Source organism: Aplosporella prunicola (assembly GCF_010093885.1).
Source record: "Aplosporella prunicola CBS 121167 unplaced genomic scaffold K452scaffold_17, whole genome shotgun sequence".
NCBI classification, from domain to species: Eukaryota; Fungi; Ascomycota; class Dothideomycetes; order Botryosphaeriales; family Aplosporellaceae; genus Aplosporella; species Aplosporella prunicola.
In genome coordinates this window covers 421,506-439,200 of record NW_022983545.1, presented here as the reverse complement: position 1 = coordinate 439,200, position 17,695 = coordinate 421,506, and the positions used below count along the sequence as shown (strand labels likewise).

Below are 17,695 nucleotides of genomic sequence, written 5' to 3'. Positions count from 1 at the left end.
TAGCTGCTTTGCGAATTGCTGCTCAACTGCTGCCCTGCTTGCAGATTGCCCTGCTTGCAGATGATTGCTCAACCGGGGGACGTCCGCGTCCGAGGGCGGGTGTTGCCGTCGCCGGTGCTGGGGGCTGGTGCTGGGGGCGCATGGCGCGGCTGGCTGGCCTTTGCAAAGTCAGGTCTACAATAACATGTGCCTACTACGTACATATGCCGCTGGGATTGGAGCCAAAGAGGCCCGTGGGCGGGCGCGATCGGCGCCGCCGCCTCGCCTCATGGAAAAGCAGGGAAGAATGGCAGGGCGGGCGCCGCTGCTCGCTGCCGTGTTGGGGGTAGCTGGGGGCTGCTAGAGTCGCGGGTGGGTGGGCTTATGGGTAGGGAGTGCGTTAGCTGCTAGGCTGGGGTTTAGGCGCTGTGCCTCTGCTGGTGGTGGTGGTTGTGTGGGTGTGCGGTGTGGGTGATAGAGAGGGGGTGTGATAATGCTAGGTACCTAGTGGTATGGGCTGCTGCGTGGTTAGAGAGTACGTAGTAGGTGGGTGGGTAGGTGGGTGGCCTGGTCAGGTTACTGTTACTGCATAGTGGTCTGCTACCTACTCTGTACCGTCGGCATTGTAGCGGGTGGCTCGGCAGTTGCCTGCCTAGGCGTGCGTGCTATGTATGTGTGCGTGAGTGTACGTAGTAGATAGGGAGGGTGCGGAATAGGGTCTGAATTCGTACGAGGCCATCTACCTACTACAATACGTAGTACGTGCGTGCGAGCCTACCTACTTACGTAGGACCCTCCCTACCTAGGTACAGTACACGGCCTATGTACAGTACGCACACGCACTCTCTCTCTCTCTCTCTATCTCTCTCTTTCTCTTTCTTTCTCTCTCGCGCACCTACCCACCTCCAGCACAGGCGAAGATTACAAGCCGGGTACGCGAACAAGAGGGTTACGAAGCCACAATTATAGGCCAGCGGGAGACGAGGACGCAGGAGCGTCCGCCCGCGCGCGCAAGCTGCGTCGTTCTCTTGGCGCGAGCGCGATGCGCGGCTCGCGGGCGCGCAAGGACGCTACCTACGCAATGTCGCGTTCGCTACGGCGCCGGCGCTGTGCGTGTGGCTGCGCTAGGCGGCTAAGTCTTGAATCTACATAGCCGGAGCCTAGCTTCGTTCGTGTGGGTGTGTGTGTCTATTCTTGTCTACATATTGTATACGATACATACGATAGCGCGGGCCCTGCGAGAGGAGAAGGGGGGCAGACGACAACGACGCTTTGCCCTGCGTGCACCCGTTTCGCTATGCTCCGCTTAATCCGCTTCGGTTCAGTGTCTATCCGTCCGTAATCCGTACATACGAGTACGCTGCCTGCCTGCCTGCCGCTTTGCTACGCATTGCGTTGCTGCGGGCACGGGGAGACGACGCTACTGGAGACAAGCAAGACACGCCAAGGCTGGGCGGGACAGGGCCGTGAAACAGACGTGGGGGGAAGTTCGCGGTAGCGGGTTGTGCCGCGGCTGTGGGCGAAGGTGTGGGTAAAGGCAAAGCGTATGTATGGGAACATGGATAATTTTTTCGGGCCGCGGGGAGGGTCGAGGGGCAGCGCTTCCATGCCCTGAGCCTCGGGAGAGGGAGCATCGAAACGAAACGGCAAACGAAACAACTGCTACGGAGCAAGTCGGGAGACATGTGGGGAGCGAGGACGGCTCGGGAATTGAGGGAAGGGAGGCCTCGCTAGATCATGCGGCATGATTGAGGATAAAGAGAGAGAGTGTGTGTAGTGGTGGTGTGATGATCGCCAGAAAGGAGTGCCGAGAGCGCGAGTCGGGCCTGTTGAATCTCGAGATTGATTGATTCATGATGGCGATGGGCGCGATGGATGATGGGGCCGGAGTGGAGAAAGCACCACGGCTCGTCCCGAGTCTACGCGCCACTGCCGTCCGCGAGTCGTGGACGAACCGTCGACGCATCATCATCACCTACCACGTACCCTCCGGCTTCCTCACTTCTCTCACTTCTCACTTTTTTCACAGACTGTCTCTCTTCGTGCACTGCTGACTCAACTCACGTATTCCTCATTGATCCCCCACCATGCCGACGTCGCTGCCGTGTCACCAACCTGAGCTGGCGGCGCACCGCAGGACCCTCCCTTTCCGCTCGGACTCGGCCGAGGCGAGCGTCCGCCGTCGCAATGGAAGCTTCTTCTCTCATTGCTTCTTCCCGCCACAGCGCGCGCACGTGGCGCGAGGCCTCCAACATCTCCAACACTGCGAACTTTCTTTCTTTTTCCTCTTCTTTTACTTCTTCGTCCTCCCATCTCAGCTGCCGCTACCTCTAGTCAGCTCAGCACTAACGTTCCTCTTGCTCCTTCTCCTTCCATGTACCCCGTTGCCTCGCGTCTGCCGCGTCTGCTCGTCGGCCTCAGCAGCTTCCGCTTACTCCGCTCAGCTGCTCCCGTGCAACCGCACCGCTCACCTACCCAGCAACGCCCGTCGCATCTGACCCGGCTGGCGCTATCGTTGCTGCTGCTGCCGTGCATCATCTTGCGCGCAGTGGGCGCGAGGTCCGGAAGAGCGCGCAGGCGCCGACGCCCACCGTGGTCTGGCCGCCCGTTTGCTTTTCGTGCCACAGCGCCGGGGGCGTTCGTGAGCGAGAGAGCGAGAGGGCGCGCCCGCCTCCTGCCGTGCACGCCTGCTGCTGCTGCTGCTGCTGCTGCTGCGATAACGTCGCTCGCTTCCGACCGATGCTGCGCGCTTGCCGCTACTGTCGCTCTTGCTGCTACTACTGCTGCAGATACTGCAGACGCAGACGCGTCCGAAGGCAGATTAGCGAGCAGACAGAGGGTGCCGGGTGCGATGATGTCGCTTGCACAACACGAGACTGGTGCAGGGCCTGAGACTTGCAGTAGCAGCAGCAGTAGCAGCGAGTTCGCGTGGCCGAGGAGCGAGAGGGTCCAATACACGTATGTATGTCTTAGTATGTGCGTGTGCAGACCCTTCCCAAGATACTACGAAATTTAAGGTTTCGGTCCCGTTCAGCTCCGGCAATCCGGTTATTGCTTCTGTTGCGGCTGCAGAGGGAGCCGAGTCGCGCTGTGTTGGTGCCACGCGATGGCGTGGTCGTGCCCGCTGCCCGACAGGAAACGGCTCTGCGGCTTTTTGCTCGAGGGTGGCTTGTTCGCGCCGCGCGGGATGAAGTCATCGAAGACGTTGTGCTTGCTGCTGCGTCGCATTCGAGGTTTGTAAGCTATGTGCTGTAGGAGCTACCTAGGTAACGAGGCTGGTGCTGGTCAGGGAGGTGAGCACCAGTGACGTGGGCTGCGGCAAAGTAGGCTCCCAGTGAACTAGGCGCAGATGGCACCAGGAAGAAGCTTGAATACATGAACACGACACGACATCACTTAGGCCTCGCCGCTCTATAGGCTGGAAGACGTCTTGATCCAGAACATTGACAAGAGGATGACGGTGTCTGCTCTTCGTCAATAACCATCGACCGCGCGCAAAGAAGCCGTAACTCAGCCTCGACAAAGTCATAGCTCTCGTGACATCAAGTGTTGATCATCACCATCTCTGCTCCTGGCTGTGCATCACCCGGGCAGCGTGCTGGTATTCATGAACTACGCCTATCAGTGATGATATGTATTGTGTTGTTCCCTCTAGAATTGTAAGAAGCATGTCACTACATGGCATGGAATGTTTCTAGAGACGACCGGCCACGCTACGTCCCAATAGGATCTTATGTAGGTGATGGCCTCTTCGAGGAATTCTTGGGTGCGATTGAATTAGCTGGGATGTGTATGAGGCATGAAGTGATGCTGTTGAATTGGCAATAGGTGTTTATACGTGTGGGGTCTTTGTCATTCTCTCTCGCTTTTGCGGTAGCGGTGTTTGGGTTTTGGTGTCGTGCTGTGCTCTGGAGGATTCATGTGGATGGTTGAGTAGAGCAGTAAGAACTGTGGCTGTGTTTGAGAGTATAAAAATGCTCAAGAGCTGCCCTTTATATATGTACATCTAAACTAAATTTCAAATATTGGCTTCACTGTACGTGCTAGCTATAAATTTCCACTTCTTCACAGAGAACGGGCTCGTCGTCAGAGTGCTGAACATACCACGCATAATCTCAAACATACATGCAAACCGGCGTGGTTATGGGCTTCTCGCTCGCCAAGCAGGGCTTTTTAATGATCCTGTCGTGCACGAAGATGGATTCGGTAATTGGTTTTTGATTTGTTTATTTTTTACTGTTGGTGTTGGGTATGTGGCTTTGGACTTGATGGGCGTCGTCGTCAGTGAGTGGTTATGGGCATTGTCAGTGCTCACAGAACAAACAGACTGGGTGTAGCGGTAACGCTTTGTCTGACGGTGGTGGCGGTAGCACTCTGCACAAAGGGATATCGGGACGGTGTTCAACGCGATGTCTTCTGGACAAGGACAGGTCAACGTTAAACTCAATGGTTGAAGTCTTTGTCGGAATGTTTGGATTTGGTTGGATGTGTGGTAATGCCATCTTTATATAGGTATTTATTGCCCCGGTGGTGTTCGGTACGTGGATACAAAGAGCTTGTTTAGGCTTATAGGACTGCAGATCGTCTTTCACGGCTACGTGGTCGATGACGGCGTATTCGGTGTCTGGTGGATGTGGTTTTAGAGAGTTTGGGATAAAGGGTAAGCTAAAAGGGTACTGAAAAGAAATGATCTAAAAGAAAGAGAAGTTACAAAGCAACAAACGGAGCGTGCTGTACATGGAACCGAGGAAGAGGAGGTGTGGATATCTCATCCAAGTAAAAACATAATGAATATAAAGCAAAAATAAATTAAAATACTATGGTCCCAGTTAGTACTTACGAGCAAGGCTTTCCGTTGCGAGAAGCATACAGTTCAACCTGTGAGCCATTAGACCAGGGAGGCTGGTTTTGTGATTGAATTTGTCAGAGGAATATCTACATGGGTGAAATTTCAGAGTGAATATGCGTTTGTTATAAGTAACTTAACAGTCGTGCTTTTTCGACGAATATCTTTGTAGCAGACGGGTTATCTAGAAGGTTCGGAAGGCATGTTACTTCTTCAGATAACTTGAGTTGCAACAGACTAGTCGTGGTAATGGTACCGCATCAATTAGCAGCAGTAAAATGCTGAGAATGGGGATGGGCATCAAACAATTATTCAGTGTTGTTATTGTTCTGGGAGTTATTTGTTTGGCCATTGTTAACCTGCTTGTAGTTTAACAGAGCGCTGCTGCACAACAAACACAGTTTGCGACCAAACCATGTGCCCGACCTTTTTCCGCAATTCATTTTGTCATGGTCAAACATTCGGTAGTGATTGAGCACTGCCGCCCCCACACCCCCCCCCAAAACTCACCTCCCCCCAACACTTCCCCCACCATCCACACAACAACACAACAACAACCTTAACCCTGTAGCCTGGGTCAACTCTCTCAACCATGTCGTTCGACCCCGGCAAGCCAGCCAATTCCTTCTTATCGGGATCCAACGACCAACACGAAAAGAGTAACCAACGGTCGAATGGTGAAGTAAACAATGTCCCCGTCGCAACACAGTATCCTGGTCTGCTTGCGGCTCCCAACAGCCAAAACCAACAATCAAACTATGCAAGTTCGACCCATGGACCGATCACCGGTCTTGGAATCCAACAGCAACAGCAGCAACCGATTCCTGGGTATACTCCATCCGCGACTTACTCCAACCAGTGGAGCAACGAGGCAAACCAAAGACCAGCCCCCGGGCCATTCACGGTCAACAATCCCAGCCAGGGCTCATCTTTCGTAAGTTCAGCTTACACACCTTTCTCTTACAAAGCGCCAGCAAACACAACCAACACCTCGTTCAACGGCCTTCAGCCCGGCGAAGCAAGAAAGGCACCTTCGCAATATCTCTCACACACAAACCCAACAAAGCGGCAAGCAAGCATCTCTCCTACAGTTGATAATGCAGACGCGTATGCCAACCTGAAGCGTCCCCGACAGTTCCCTGCGCCTATGGCAGCTCCACCGCCCACCACGGCTCCGTTCAACCCATTTGGGCAACATCCTTCTGCAGGATTCTCGAATCCATCGAATTCTAACCCTCGCCTTATCCCTTCGATATTCGCGTCTCGTGGACCCAACATTCCGCTGTCAGGCCCGAGTGCTTACCAGCAGTACAACTACCCGCCTTCTTCAGGCCCGAGCCCTTACAAGCAGAATAACTACTCGTCTTCTCCAGGTAATCAGAGCGCCCCGTTTGTAGGCAACCAAACAGCAGCTGGCGTGTTTAACAATACACCTGCATTGAGAAATACCCCATTATACGCTCGAGTAGAGACTAGAGTTGGTGAAGCAAAAGCCCAAGAAGTAAAAGACGGCCGAGCGGACACAACTGTCATAAGTGAAGCTGAAGGAGGGGCGCTCTTAGAAGAGGCCCTCACTACAGCAGATGGCGTTACAGAAAATGGCGCTGCATTAAAGATCCTTTGTATGGAGTTTCTTGAAAAGTTGACTGCGGCCAAAGGAGACACGACCGAATTCAGGCAGAAGTTTTACAAAATGCTGAAGGCTGCTAAAGAATCAGCCTCCCAAAAAGACTCTCAAGCAGCAAACGTCCAAGCACTAAGTGCCCAAACAGCGGCTGCCCCAGTAGCAAGCGTCCAAGTCGAAAGCAATCAAGCAAGAACACGCAGGAAACCTCGTCCACTCCCTCAAGTACAGCAGCACATCAGCGAGCACAACGTCGTAAACCTTTACCTTCATGAAATCCAAAACCCAGAACCAGTCTCGCTATTGCGTATGCCGCAAGTGATCCCACATCCGGAAAACCAGCAGCGTAGACCACCTCAACATCCCCGTCAGTTCAATCTTCTGGACGCCGTCTTCCATCAAAATGACCTGATGTTGCACATAGCCGGACTGCTGCCCATCAAGGACTTCATCAGCCTCTACTGCATAAGCAAGAGGTTTCACTTTCTCGTCAACAGCCATTACACGACGTACATGAAAGCGCTAGCGCGCGCGAACGCTCCCAACGCCATGAAAGTCTACCCAGCAGCGGCATACCAGAGCCTCTGCATCCGCGACCCGGTCCTCCGCGCCCACCCCCAAAACAAAGCCGAGCCGCGCTGGGTCCCGGGCCTACGCTGGGTGCAAATGATCGCGTACCGCGAACAGGTGGTGCACGACATACTGCTCTGCATGGCGATGGAAGGGCACCACTTCCCCCCATTCATACCGATCGTGATCATGAAGATCTGGGCGCTGCTCGACCACGGGTGGAACGGGCCACGGGTCGCGCTGGTGCACGACGAGACACTATTCCCGGACGCGATCCTCTTGGTGGGGCTGATGTTCTTCATCAAGCTCGACATGCGCTTCTCGGACCCGGTCAAGGGCAACGGCGAGACGTCAATACGCCGGCTGATGCTCGCGCAGCGCAGCCTCACGGTCTTGAACCAGGTGCTGCGCCGCCAGTGCCTGACCAGCCGCCTCGAGATGCTGCAGATGATGGTGCGCCACGACCACAAGCCGCTGATAGCTAATACTAAGAAACTGCCTATCATGGGCGTGCCGGCGGAGCTGGTTGGTGGCCTTAGCAGAGAGGGCTGGGGCACGGGCAAGAACCGCTTGCTGCGGCCTGATGAGCTCATTCTGCGTGAGTGTGTTCGCCGTAAGCTCGCCGTGCATCGCGCTTTTGCCGACTACATGGTCTGGGGCTACACGGACTATAACACGATGAAGGAGGTCGGGGTGCCGGACTTGAAGAATCTGAATCGCGCGGCGAGAAGGATATGAAATGGAATGAAACAAGGCATGTTACGTAGTCAACAGTAAAAGTCAATATCAGGTTGAGGCCAATGAAAGCGCGCCGCGCCAAAGCGGTGAGCATCGCGTGTTTACAATCCGCTCGCATCGCGCTTGTCGTATGCGCCGGAACCGCTCACCCAGCCCGCCCGGCCTCTCCTTCCTCCACAATGGCCAGCACAAAGCAGATCGAGACGTCGCTCCTAACCGAGCACTTCCGCTACACGCCTCTGGTACGTCCCGCGCATGTTTTCGCAACACCGGCACCGTCACTAACCCCGCCCAGTCCCTCATCGACCACATCATCAACGCGATCAACGAGCTGATCAGCCACGCCGTCGACGCCGTCGAACGAGGCCTGAATGACGCGCCGCCCTCGATCCTGGGCTTCGTCGCTAGAGCCGAGGCCGAAAACACCATCCCCGACACGGATGGCGACGGCAATCTGCTGTTCCCCGAAATGCGGGCTGAGATCGAGGAGGGCGTGCATCAGCTCGAGACGCTGCTCGAGTCGACGGTCGACAAGAACTTTGACAAGCTCGAGATTTACTTGCTGCGAAACGTCTTGACGGTGCCCGAGGACTTGGTGCCGTGGGTCAAGTTGGCGCATTATGAGGTATGTCGCAGTGCTTCACCAGACAAATAAACCAACACGACTAACCGCGCCCACAGAACCTCGAACTCTCCCAACCCACCACCGCCTCTGCTAAGCCCACACCCACACCCGAATCCGTCCAGGCCCTCCGCCGCAAAGTCCACGAAACCAACAAACTGCACACGGCGCTGCTGACGGAAAAAGCGCGCAACGACGCGCTGCTCACGCACCTCCGCTCGCTACTAGGCAGCGGCCCGCAGCCCAAAGCCGAGCCCGCCTCTTCTCCAGCCCCAGACGACGCTTCCGCACAGCACCAACCGTCCTTCGCCTTCCTAGCCAACACCCCCGCCGCGCAAACCCTAGGAATCTCACTGCAGGCCCAAAGCGGCAGCAACCCAGCAGCAACAGCCGCCGCCGCCGCCGCCACGCCCATCCAAACAAACACAGCCTTCACGCTCTCGCAGCTCCCAGCGCTGCGCCGGCTCCTCGAGTCCCTGCGCCCGAAAATCGCCGCCTTGTCCGCCGCCGCCGCAGCGTCGTCCGAAGGCGCAGAAGGCGCCGAAGTGCCAGAGAATGCGTCGGCGCGCGCGCGCCGCGACTACGTCGAGACGCAGACGCGGCGCCTGCTCGAGAAGCGCGGCGTCGACGTCAGGAGCGGCGAAGGTGGCGACGGCGAGGGCTTGGGCCGCCGCGTCGGCCAGGACGAGATCAGGGGCATGGAGGCTGTGGCGGAGTTGTTGGGGAAGCCGGCGGAGGAGCGGGTCGAGAGGGCTGCGGAGGCGGATCGTATGGATGTGTCGTAGATGGGTGATGAGATGAGGGAGGTGAGCTCTGCGAGACGGGCGGGGGAGCACTGGCGGTGCTTGCTAAGCGCACTACCTGCCTGCCTGGTTGCTTGTCTGTTTGTCCCCCTCAAAGACGGGACTTGAGGGAAGAGATTGTCAGTGTTGGGGCGCTGCGCTTCATCACCACCACCACCACTATAACCGCCGCCGCTGTCCGCATCACCTACCGCCACAACTCGCGCCATCACCGCCCGGCTTCCTCCGTCTTAGGACCCGTATGTGCAAGTCCGGCACGACACGACACCACCCCGCCGCGCCAAAGCAGCCAGCAGAGCCAACTGGCGCTCTTGGGCCTTTCCCCTCCCCATGCAGAGCGGGGAAGTCGAACAGTGGGCTGGGTTGATGGATGAGGAAGGACAAAAAGGGCAGCAAGGACAGTGAGCGTGGAGAATGGATAAACATGAAAGGCCGCATGCACAGCTGCAAGAACCCAGGCTTTGCAGCAATGGGAGAGAGGCACATCGGAGAAGGGAACTAATACCGACAAAGGCGAAGAAGAGGACACACGGGTAGGATAAAACTCTCAACAGCGTGACGTGAGACCTAAGTCACCATACCATACCAAGCAAGCAATTTTTAGAACCATAGACAAACAAACACACACACGCACATAAAACCAGCACAAAAACAAAGCAAAAACGACACCAGAACCCCAGCTTGCGAGCGTGCGTGCGAGTGTGCGTGCGAATGGAAGAATCTAACATTTTCAGACCTGGTATCTCGGCGTCTCCCGCATACATGCTCAAAATGCTAGCAACCCGCCCCCTCCCTCTCCTTTCCTTTCCTCTCTTCCCTTCCCTCCCTCACTCGCTGCCGCTCGCCCGGACAGAAAGAAAGAAAGAAAGAAAGAAAGAAAGAAGCACGACAGATAGACAAGAGACAGACAGACATGCAGCCCCTCCCATTTCCCGAGCTCCTTATTTAAAAAGAGAAAAAAGAAAGAATCCAGCCCAGCTAGCTAGCTAGCTACACAGCAGCCATGCATGCCATGCCATGCCCAAGCCCAGCCCAAGCCCCCCTCTCCGCGCGCGCGCATACGATCGGGAACCGTTATAGTGTTCGGTCGGAGGAAGTCATGACGAGCGCATAGGCGTAAGCGCGCGCGTGCGCGCGCGAGCGGTGATGGGGTGGAAAGGTGGTGGAGGTGGCGGGCGGGGAGAACGCCTAGATGAAAGCGCCCGTGAGGCTCTTCTTCCACTTCCAGCCGTCGTAGCCGTCGCCGCGCTCCGAAACCGCGTCCGCCGTCGAAGAGGATGGGTCCGTCTCGTTGTCGTTTTCCTTGGAACGCCCCGCGCCAACAGCCTATCCGAATTAGCAGCAGATGATTGCAAAACAAAGGGCTTCCTCGCGTGGTGGTGGTGGTAGTGGTGGTGGTGCTTTGCTGTTGAAGAAGGTGGTGCAGTGGATAATTATGTTTGTTGATTTGGTTGAACGGTTTGAAGTTTGATTGAGTTTTGGTTGGTTGTTTGCTTGTTGGTGGAAAGTGCTGGTGCTGGTGATGGAAGAAGAAATTATTCGGAGATTTCCCGGTTCAGTACCTTCTTCTTTGGCGCTTGAACGATGGAGCGTGCCGGTCGGAAGACCTGCAGCTGGTTGTCTTCCGCCGCAGCGAGCATGACCCAGGGGTCGGTCTTGTTCCAGCTGAAGTCGCAGATACTGTTGGTGAAGCCACCGTGCATGAAGAGCCTACGACGGGAAATGGAGCGATCAGCCTAAACGAGTTATACAGAAAGGATAACTGATGACTTACAGCTCTGGTGGACCGTCTTCGGCCTCTTCTTCAGTCTGTTCCTCTCCAATCCTGCTGCAGTCCCACATGAGAATGCGCCTGTCATAGCTGGAGCTAGCAAGGATTGAGTGGTCAGTAGGGTGCCACTCAAGGTTCAGAACAGCTTGCTGGTGGCCTTCAAAGCTGTGTATCTTCTTATCGAGGCAGCGCAGATCCCACATGGCGATCGACTTGTCAGCAGAACCAGTGACGACGATGGACTCCCAGGCGGGGTGGAAAGCAAGGCAATTGACCGCGTCGGTGTGGGCCTCCTGCTGGAAGAGGGCTTTCTTGTTCGTTTCCTGGCGCGTGTCAAGAATCTGCAGCGTCAAATCGTCGGAAACAGTGCCAATCCACGAGGGGTGAATAGGGTGGTGCTGGACGTCATTGACAGTGGAATTGTGATGACGGTAAATGCGAGAAGCAGTGATCGTGGGGTTTGCCTTGGAGTAGCCAGCTTTGGTATCCCTGCAAGGGTCAGCTTTCATGCCATGCCATGCCTTAGTTTATGGTCCGGACGTACCAAATGCGCACTGTTTTGTCCTCACTGCCGGTCGCGAGCTGGCCCTCGTAGTGAGGACTCCAGCTCAGACCGAACCCCTCCTCACTGTGACCCTTCAGCTCCATGTCCGGCTTGATGGTGCCGTTGGGGTCAGGCTGGGACGTGTGCTTCGTCCTGTCGAAGACCAGAACCCTTCCGTCCGTGCACATTGTGGCAATCATGTTCTCGTTCTGCGGCATGTACCTGGCCTTGTTGATCTCGCCAGGGTGGTTAATTTTCTGGATGACGTTGAACATAAAAGGCTTCTTCGCAGCACCATGGCCGCCAATCTCTCCACGCTGCTCATCGTATTCGGCTGGGTCGGGGGACTTGAGCGCCGGGATCTCAATGCTAGCAATCTGTAGATAGTTCTGAGCTTGATCGGAGGTATGGGTGCCGAAAAGAACGCGATGTTGAACCAAGTCGGTGCCAGGAACCCTGCGAAACATCAGTATGAGCGTTGCCAGTAGGCATCAATAAGCGCTTACTCTCTTTTGTCCGGTAACCACTGCGTCGTCAAAGTAGGCCACTCCAGAGCACGACTGGATACCCGTCAGCAAATTGCTGAAAAATCAGGAAAATGATGTCTTACGAATAGAGAACATCGTAAAGCCAGACGGAGTTCTTCTTCCAGATTTTGTACTCTTCATTGGTAATCTTCTGCTCGACCTGCTCCTCTTCGGCCTCGCGGCGGGGATCGACCGCATCTGTCAAGACAAATAACGTCAGCAAGCACTCGAGAAATCCTCCGATCTCTCTGTAAGAGCGCGCAGGCGCTCCCGGGGTCAATTGGCTCGGCTGATTGTTTGTTGGCGCGACAAGCGATATAGCTTGTACTGGAGCGCAAAAGGTGAAGGTCTTGACCCAAGGTGCGAGCTAGGACCGGGCACTCGAAGCAGCTCCGGTGACGGACTCGAGAAATGTCGTATGCGGTGATGGCGCGCCAGAGGCAGAGCAAGGGCCGGCCGGGAGTGGATGATTGCGGGGAGCTGTGGAGCAGAGAAGAAAAGGATATGTGAAGATGCGAATGGATTCGCATGGATCCCAGGCAGGCTCAGGCACTTACCGCTCATAGTCTCGTCCATGGTGGCGGGGAGTTGTTTGCAGTGTAGTAGTAAAGGCAAGCACGCCGTGAATCTGGGAACGCGAGCACGCGTAAAGCTAGCCAAGGCGGTGAAGCGCGGCAACCCGTCGCCGCCGATATGATGTGGACGATCGCCGTTCACCACCGACTTCCTCTCTTCGAAGACTCCGTGTCGCGCATAACGATACCCCCGTTTTCTCTCTCCCTCCCGCCTTTGCACCTTCTGCCATCCTTGTGCTTGGCAGAGCACACTCTCTCAGTCCAGTCCGTCCGGCCATTGTTTGCCATCGCCTAGCTCTACCAGCTACGTCAGCTTCATCTGCATTTCTTTGAACGCCACACCGCGGTCACAGCATCATGGGTGTCCCCAAGTTCTTCAGATGGATGTCGGAGCGGTATCCGGCCATTTCGCAGCTTATTGCTGAGAACCGGATACCCGAGTTCGATTGCCTCTATGTACGTCCCCGCCACCGTGCTGCGACCACCCGCCCTGCTGACATGCGCATCTAGCTCGACATGAACGGCATTATCCACAACTGCACTCACAATGATTCCGATTCCGCTACGCATCGCATGAGCGAGGACAAGATGTTCATTGCCATTTTCAACTACATCGAGCATCTTTTCGGGAAGATCAAGCCCAAGCAGCTGTTCTTCATGGCCATTGATGGTGTCGCGCCGCGCGCAAAGATGAACCAACAGCGTGCTCGTCGTTTTAGGACTGCACTAGACGCGGAGAATGCCAGGGAGAAGGCGATCAAGGAGGGCCTCGAGATGCCCAAGGAGCCACCTTTTGACAGCAACTGTATCACGCCTGGTACCGAGTTCATGGCCAGGCTCACCCAACATCTCAAGTATTTCATCAACAAGAAGGTCTCGGAAGATGTTGATTGGCAAGGCGTTGAGATCGTCCTGTCCGGCCACGAAGTCCCCGGTGAGGGAGAACACAAAATCATGGAATATATTCGCCAGGCCAAGTCTCAGCCCGGCTACGACCCTAACGTCCGTCACTGTCTGTACGGCCTGGATGCCGACCTTATCATGTTGGGTCTCCTCAGTCACGATCCTCACTTCTGCTTGTTGCGTGAGGAAGTTACGTTTGGGCGCCAGAACCAGAAGAAGTCTAAGGAGCTGGAGCACCAAAACTTCTACTTGATGCACCTTTGCATGGTTCGTGAGTACCTGGAGCTGGAATTCCAGGAACTCGAGCAGCCTGGAGCTTTGTCATTTCCTTTCGACATGGAACGCGTAATTGACGACTTCATCCTAATGGCTTTCTTCGTTGGAAACGATTTCCTTCCTAATCTGCCGCATTTACATATCAACGAAGGTGCACTTTCGCTTATGTTCAATGTTTACAAGGCGGTGTTGCCCAAGGCGCAGGGCTACATCAACGAGGGAGGCGTGATCAATCTTGAACGATTGGCGTTGCTTTTGGATGAACTTTCGCATGTCGAGTACCGTTTCTTCGAGTCAGAGAACCAGGATGCAAGCTGGTTCAAAGGAAAGCAGACGGGACGCGAAGACGTCATGGAACGGACTTCGCACAAGAGGCGTGGACAGCTCACAATCACGTCCCAGCAGAAGGAGATCTACAAGACGATCAAGACTTATGTCAACAACCGACCGGCCGACAATGCGCCTCTCGATCTGCCTTCTACTTTGCCAGCCGGCGACCGAAAGTTCGTCGAAGAGCTGGCGGACAGTCTCCACCTTCAATGGAAGACTGTTGAAGATGAGCAGGATGACAGGCACCTCCAGTTGTCTTTCCCTCCGAGTCTCAGGTCTGAATCTGATGATGAAGATGAGGAGGATGACGAAGCGCAGAATGCGCTTCTTCGTGTCCTTAAACGATATGAAAACGCCAAAATTGTGGACATTTCGCCGGGCGAAGCCCAGGCTGAGATGGAGAAGAAATACGAGGAGAAGTTCACGGCCTGGAAGAACGAGCATTACAAGTCAAAGCTCGGGTGGGGCCTGGAAAATGAAGAGGAGCTGAGAAAGTTGACGGAAAATTATGTGCAAGGTCTGCAATGGGTCCTATACTACTACTACCGTGGAGTGGCCTCTTGGCCGTGGTTCTACGCTTATCATTACGCGCCGATGATTTCAGGTAAGTCGATATGTTGTGCTCTGGTTTCAGCTGCTAATCGTTATTATAGACGTCAAGAAGGGATTGAAGGCCGACATGAATTTCAAGCTTGGCCAGCCTTTCCGTCCCTACCAACAGTTGATGGGTGTCCTTCCGGATCGAAGCAAGCAGATCGTGCCGACTGCGTACCACGATCTAATGACCAACCCCAACTCTCCCATCATCGACTTTTATCCCCGCGATTTCGAGCTTGATATGAACGGAAAGAAGATGGAGTGGGAAGCTGTTGTCAAGATCCCTTTCATTGACGAAAGCAGATTGCTCCCTGCCATGGAAACAGTAGAGAATAACTTGAGCGAGCAAGAGAAGGCCCGCAACCTGTTCGGCGCCTCATTGAAGTTTGCCTATCAGCCTGAGCTGGATTACGTCTACCCATCTTCACTGCCAGGCATTTTCCCCGACCTGCCTCATTGTCGCTGCGTGGAGAATATCTTCGAGTTGCCTACCATGGACGGTCTCGAAGTCTACGTCGGCCTTGTGGACGGTGTGAAAATGGGTATCGCGGCTCTGGCCGGCTTCCCTAGTCTGAAGGTTCTTCCGTTCCATGGCCAACTCGGTTTCCATGGTGTCAGTGTCTTTCAGCAAGAGAGCAGAAACGAGAGCATGGTTGTAACCTTGACCGAAACCGATGTGCGCTCGAAAGCTTCTGATGCCCAGAAGAAGCTTGGCAAAGCTGTCCACGTGGGTTACCCCTTCCTTCAGGAAGCCAAGGTCATCAAGGTGTCAGATGAACTTTTCGACTACGTCGAGCAAGATGGACAAGTCATTTCGGTTCCTCATGATCATAAGGGTATCTCCGACTGGAAGAAGAAGGCCGACCGCATTGAAGGCGTCTACAGCAAGCGTCTTGGCATGGTCATCGGCGATGTCGAAACGATGGTGCACGTCGACATGCTCAAAGGTCTCAGAAAGACTGAACAAGGCGCCACCGTCAAGGACTATGGCCATATTCTAGGCATGGAGACGGATTACGCAGCGCAAACGATCGTCGACGAGGTTATCAGCGAAGACCAGCGTTTCATCGAGAAAGAGGCAGTTCCCATGGCGGAAGAGTTCCCTGTCGGTTCCCGCGCCTTCTTCCTAGGCGACTACGCTTACGGTCGTCCCCTCGAGGTGCTGGCTCACACCGGTGAGAGAGCAGAGTGTTGGGTACTCACTCTCAATGGACATGAACAAGAGTTTGGCAAGTCCATTGTCCAGAGAGCCGAAGCTCAGCAGCAGTATCGTCCGTCGTACGCTGTGGCTAAGATGCTTCAAATCAACCCTCTTGTCCTGAGCAGGGTTACTTCTTCGCTTTCAGTCAACTCGAGTGGGCTTCGTCTTAACTTAGGTCTCAACCTGAAATTTGAGGCGAAGAAGCTCAAAGTCCTCGGCTACTCTCGCAAGGCCGGAAGTGGCTGGGAATACAGTCCGAAGGCCATCAACTTGATTGCGAATTACATGCAGAACTTCCCTGAATTCTTTGCTGTTATGCAGATGAAGCCAAAGGGTGACATCTACGAAGATACCGACTTCTACCCTGCGGAGATCGCCAAACAAAAGATGAAGGAAATTGGTGCATGGCTGAAGTCGGTCGAGACCAAGAACTTCGAGAAGGTGCCTTTGGAAGCTGAGCAGCTTGATTCGGACGTGGTCAAGGAAATTGAGCAGACAGCCGATCAAAACCTGCAAAATCTGCCTCCGCCTGTTGGCAAGAAGATCAAGGGCATCCCGCGGACCGCCCTGCTTAAGCCTTCGGATGCGGAGCAGACCATCGGCAACCAGCGCTTCTCCCTTGGCGATCGGGTCGTGTACGTGCAAGACTCTGGCCGTGTTCCTATCGGCCAGCGTGGCACAGTAGTGGGCATGACGCGCACTTCCAGGACAACTCTTCTGGACGTCGTCTTCGACACTACTTTTATGAGCGGCACCTCCCTCGGCGAACGTTGCACGCCATTCCGTGGCTCGACAGTTCCCTTCACATCGGTTCTTAACCTCACTAACCGCCAATGCGTTTTCCTCTCTGCAGCCGCCGCAGCTAAGCGCCCGCAGTCCATTGCCCAACCGCTCACGGTTCAGAACCGCGGTTACGGCATGGCCGGCGACGAACAGCTCGTCCCTGCGGGTGCACCTCCGCCACTGAGCGGTTCCTTCAGAGGCGCCTTGGCTGGCGGTCGGGGCAATGGCTTCCGCGGCCGCGGCCGCGGCGGTAGTCCTGCGCCTCGCGAGTTGAACGGCTACCAACAAGGCCAGCAACAGAACCTGCCCATCCGCAACGGGCCTCCTACTGGTCCTCGCGGCCGCGGCGGTTCCAACGGTAATTTTGTACCGCGTGGAGGCCGTGGCGGCGTCCAGAACCCTCTTAGAGCACAGAACCCTAACCAGAACCGTGGTGGTTTCACCGTCATCGACAACAGCGATCCGGCCGATGGCATTGTCAAGAACAACCCGAACTTCCGTCCGCAGAACTACAACAACGTGCCACCGCCGGCGGTTCTGGATGCAAACGCATTTGGTGGCCGTGGTAGGGGCAGAGGACGTGGAGGATTCCGTGGACGTGGCGCGAGAGGAAGGGGCGGTGCTCAGAATGGGGCCGCTCAGAACGGTACGCCACAGGCGCAGTAGATAGAATGTCGAAAGACTGATTTGTCAGGATGCTGTAGACAATGCTGCGGCTATTGACGAGACTGAGATTGGGTGGAAGTTGTGCAGATGAGCGAATTGCGCTGTCACGGCCGAACAAACTCTCATTACTGTCAATTCATATCTCAAGACCATGTTTCAGCTGGATTGTGCTTCTTGTGACGGCAATGCTTAAGTCCGGCGACTAGCGTGAGCGGGTAGAAAGCGAACACGAACGGCCACGAATAGCGGGAAGAGTGTATATCGACGGCGATCACGACCGTGCTGCATGCTCGTCCGAAACCACCGTCTGCTCTTGGCTTATTCTCGCAGGCAATCTCAC

General features: G+C 55.2%; 6 protein-coding genes across 6 annotated transcripts; 4 read left to right on the top strand and 2 right to left on the bottom strand.

Annotated features, from left to right (window-relative positions):
* Nucleotides 1–2,005: 2,005 nt before the first annotated feature.
* K452DRAFT_289026 (uncharacterized protein) lies at nucleotides 2,006–3,495 on the top strand. Its single transcript, XM_033540760.1, has one exon. It carries the CDS (start codon nucleotides 2,354–2,356, stop codon nucleotides 2,993–2,995), a length of 642 nt encoding a protein of 213 aa, XP_033395975.1. The 5' UTR covers nucleotides 2,006–2,353; the 3' UTR covers nucleotides 2,996–3,495.
* A 3,296-nt stretch (nucleotides 3,496–6,791) lies between these two features.
* K452DRAFT_212356 (uncharacterized protein) lies at nucleotides 6,792–7,727 on the top strand (the record flags this gene model as incomplete). The annotated part of the gene is made up of 1 exon (XM_033536192.1): nucleotides 6,792–7,727. A coding segment is annotated over one exon (936 nt), but the record flags the coding sequence as incomplete, so codon positions are not given.
* Nucleotides 7,728–7,936: 209 nt separating this feature from the next.
* Nucleotides 7,937–9,164, top strand: K452DRAFT_327651 (uncharacterized protein; the record flags this gene model as incomplete). The annotated part of the gene is made up of 3 exons (XM_033544935.1): nucleotides 7,937–7,999; nucleotides 8,053–8,382; nucleotides 8,439–9,164. The coding sequence occupies 3 exons, from the start codon at nucleotides 7,937–7,939 to the stop codon at nucleotides 9,162–9,164; spliced, it is 1,119 nt and encodes a 372-aa protein (XP_033395973.1).
* A 100-nt stretch (nucleotides 9,165–9,264) lies between these two features.
* K452DRAFT_53538 (uncharacterized protein) lies at nucleotides 9,265–9,780 on the bottom strand. The gene has a single exon (XM_033546808.1). The coding sequence runs from the start codon at nucleotides 9,666–9,668 to the stop codon at nucleotides 9,366–9,368; it is 303 nt and encodes a 100-aa protein (XP_033395972.1). The 5' UTR covers nucleotides 9,669–9,780; the 3' UTR covers nucleotides 9,265–9,365.
* Nucleotides 9,781–10,444: 664 nt separating this feature from the next.
* Nucleotides 10,445–12,647, bottom strand: K452DRAFT_53536 (uncharacterized protein). Its single transcript, XM_033546807.1, has 6 exons — nucleotides 12,582–12,647; nucleotides 12,108–12,222; nucleotides 12,004–12,057; nucleotides 11,498–11,953; nucleotides 10,957–11,442; nucleotides 10,445–10,892 (listed from the first exon to the last, which is right to left on the bottom strand). Exons 1-6 carry the CDS (start codon nucleotides 12,598–12,600, stop codon nucleotides 10,718–10,720), a joined length of 1,305 nt encoding a protein of 434 aa, XP_033395971.1. The 5' UTR covers nucleotides 12,601–12,647; the 3' UTR covers nucleotides 10,445–10,717.
* Nucleotides 12,648–12,767: 120 nt separating this feature from the next.
* Nucleotides 12,768–17,507, top strand: K452DRAFT_359907 (uncharacterized protein). Its single transcript, XM_033546304.1, has 3 exons — nucleotides 12,768–13,055; nucleotides 13,110–14,712; nucleotides 14,762–17,507. Exons 1-3 carry the CDS (start codon nucleotides 12,957–12,959, stop codon nucleotides 17,353–17,355), a joined length of 4,296 nt encoding a protein of 1,431 aa, XP_033395970.1. The 5' UTR covers nucleotides 12,768–12,956; the 3' UTR covers nucleotides 17,356–17,507.
* Nucleotides 17,508–17,695: the final 188 nt, after the last annotated feature.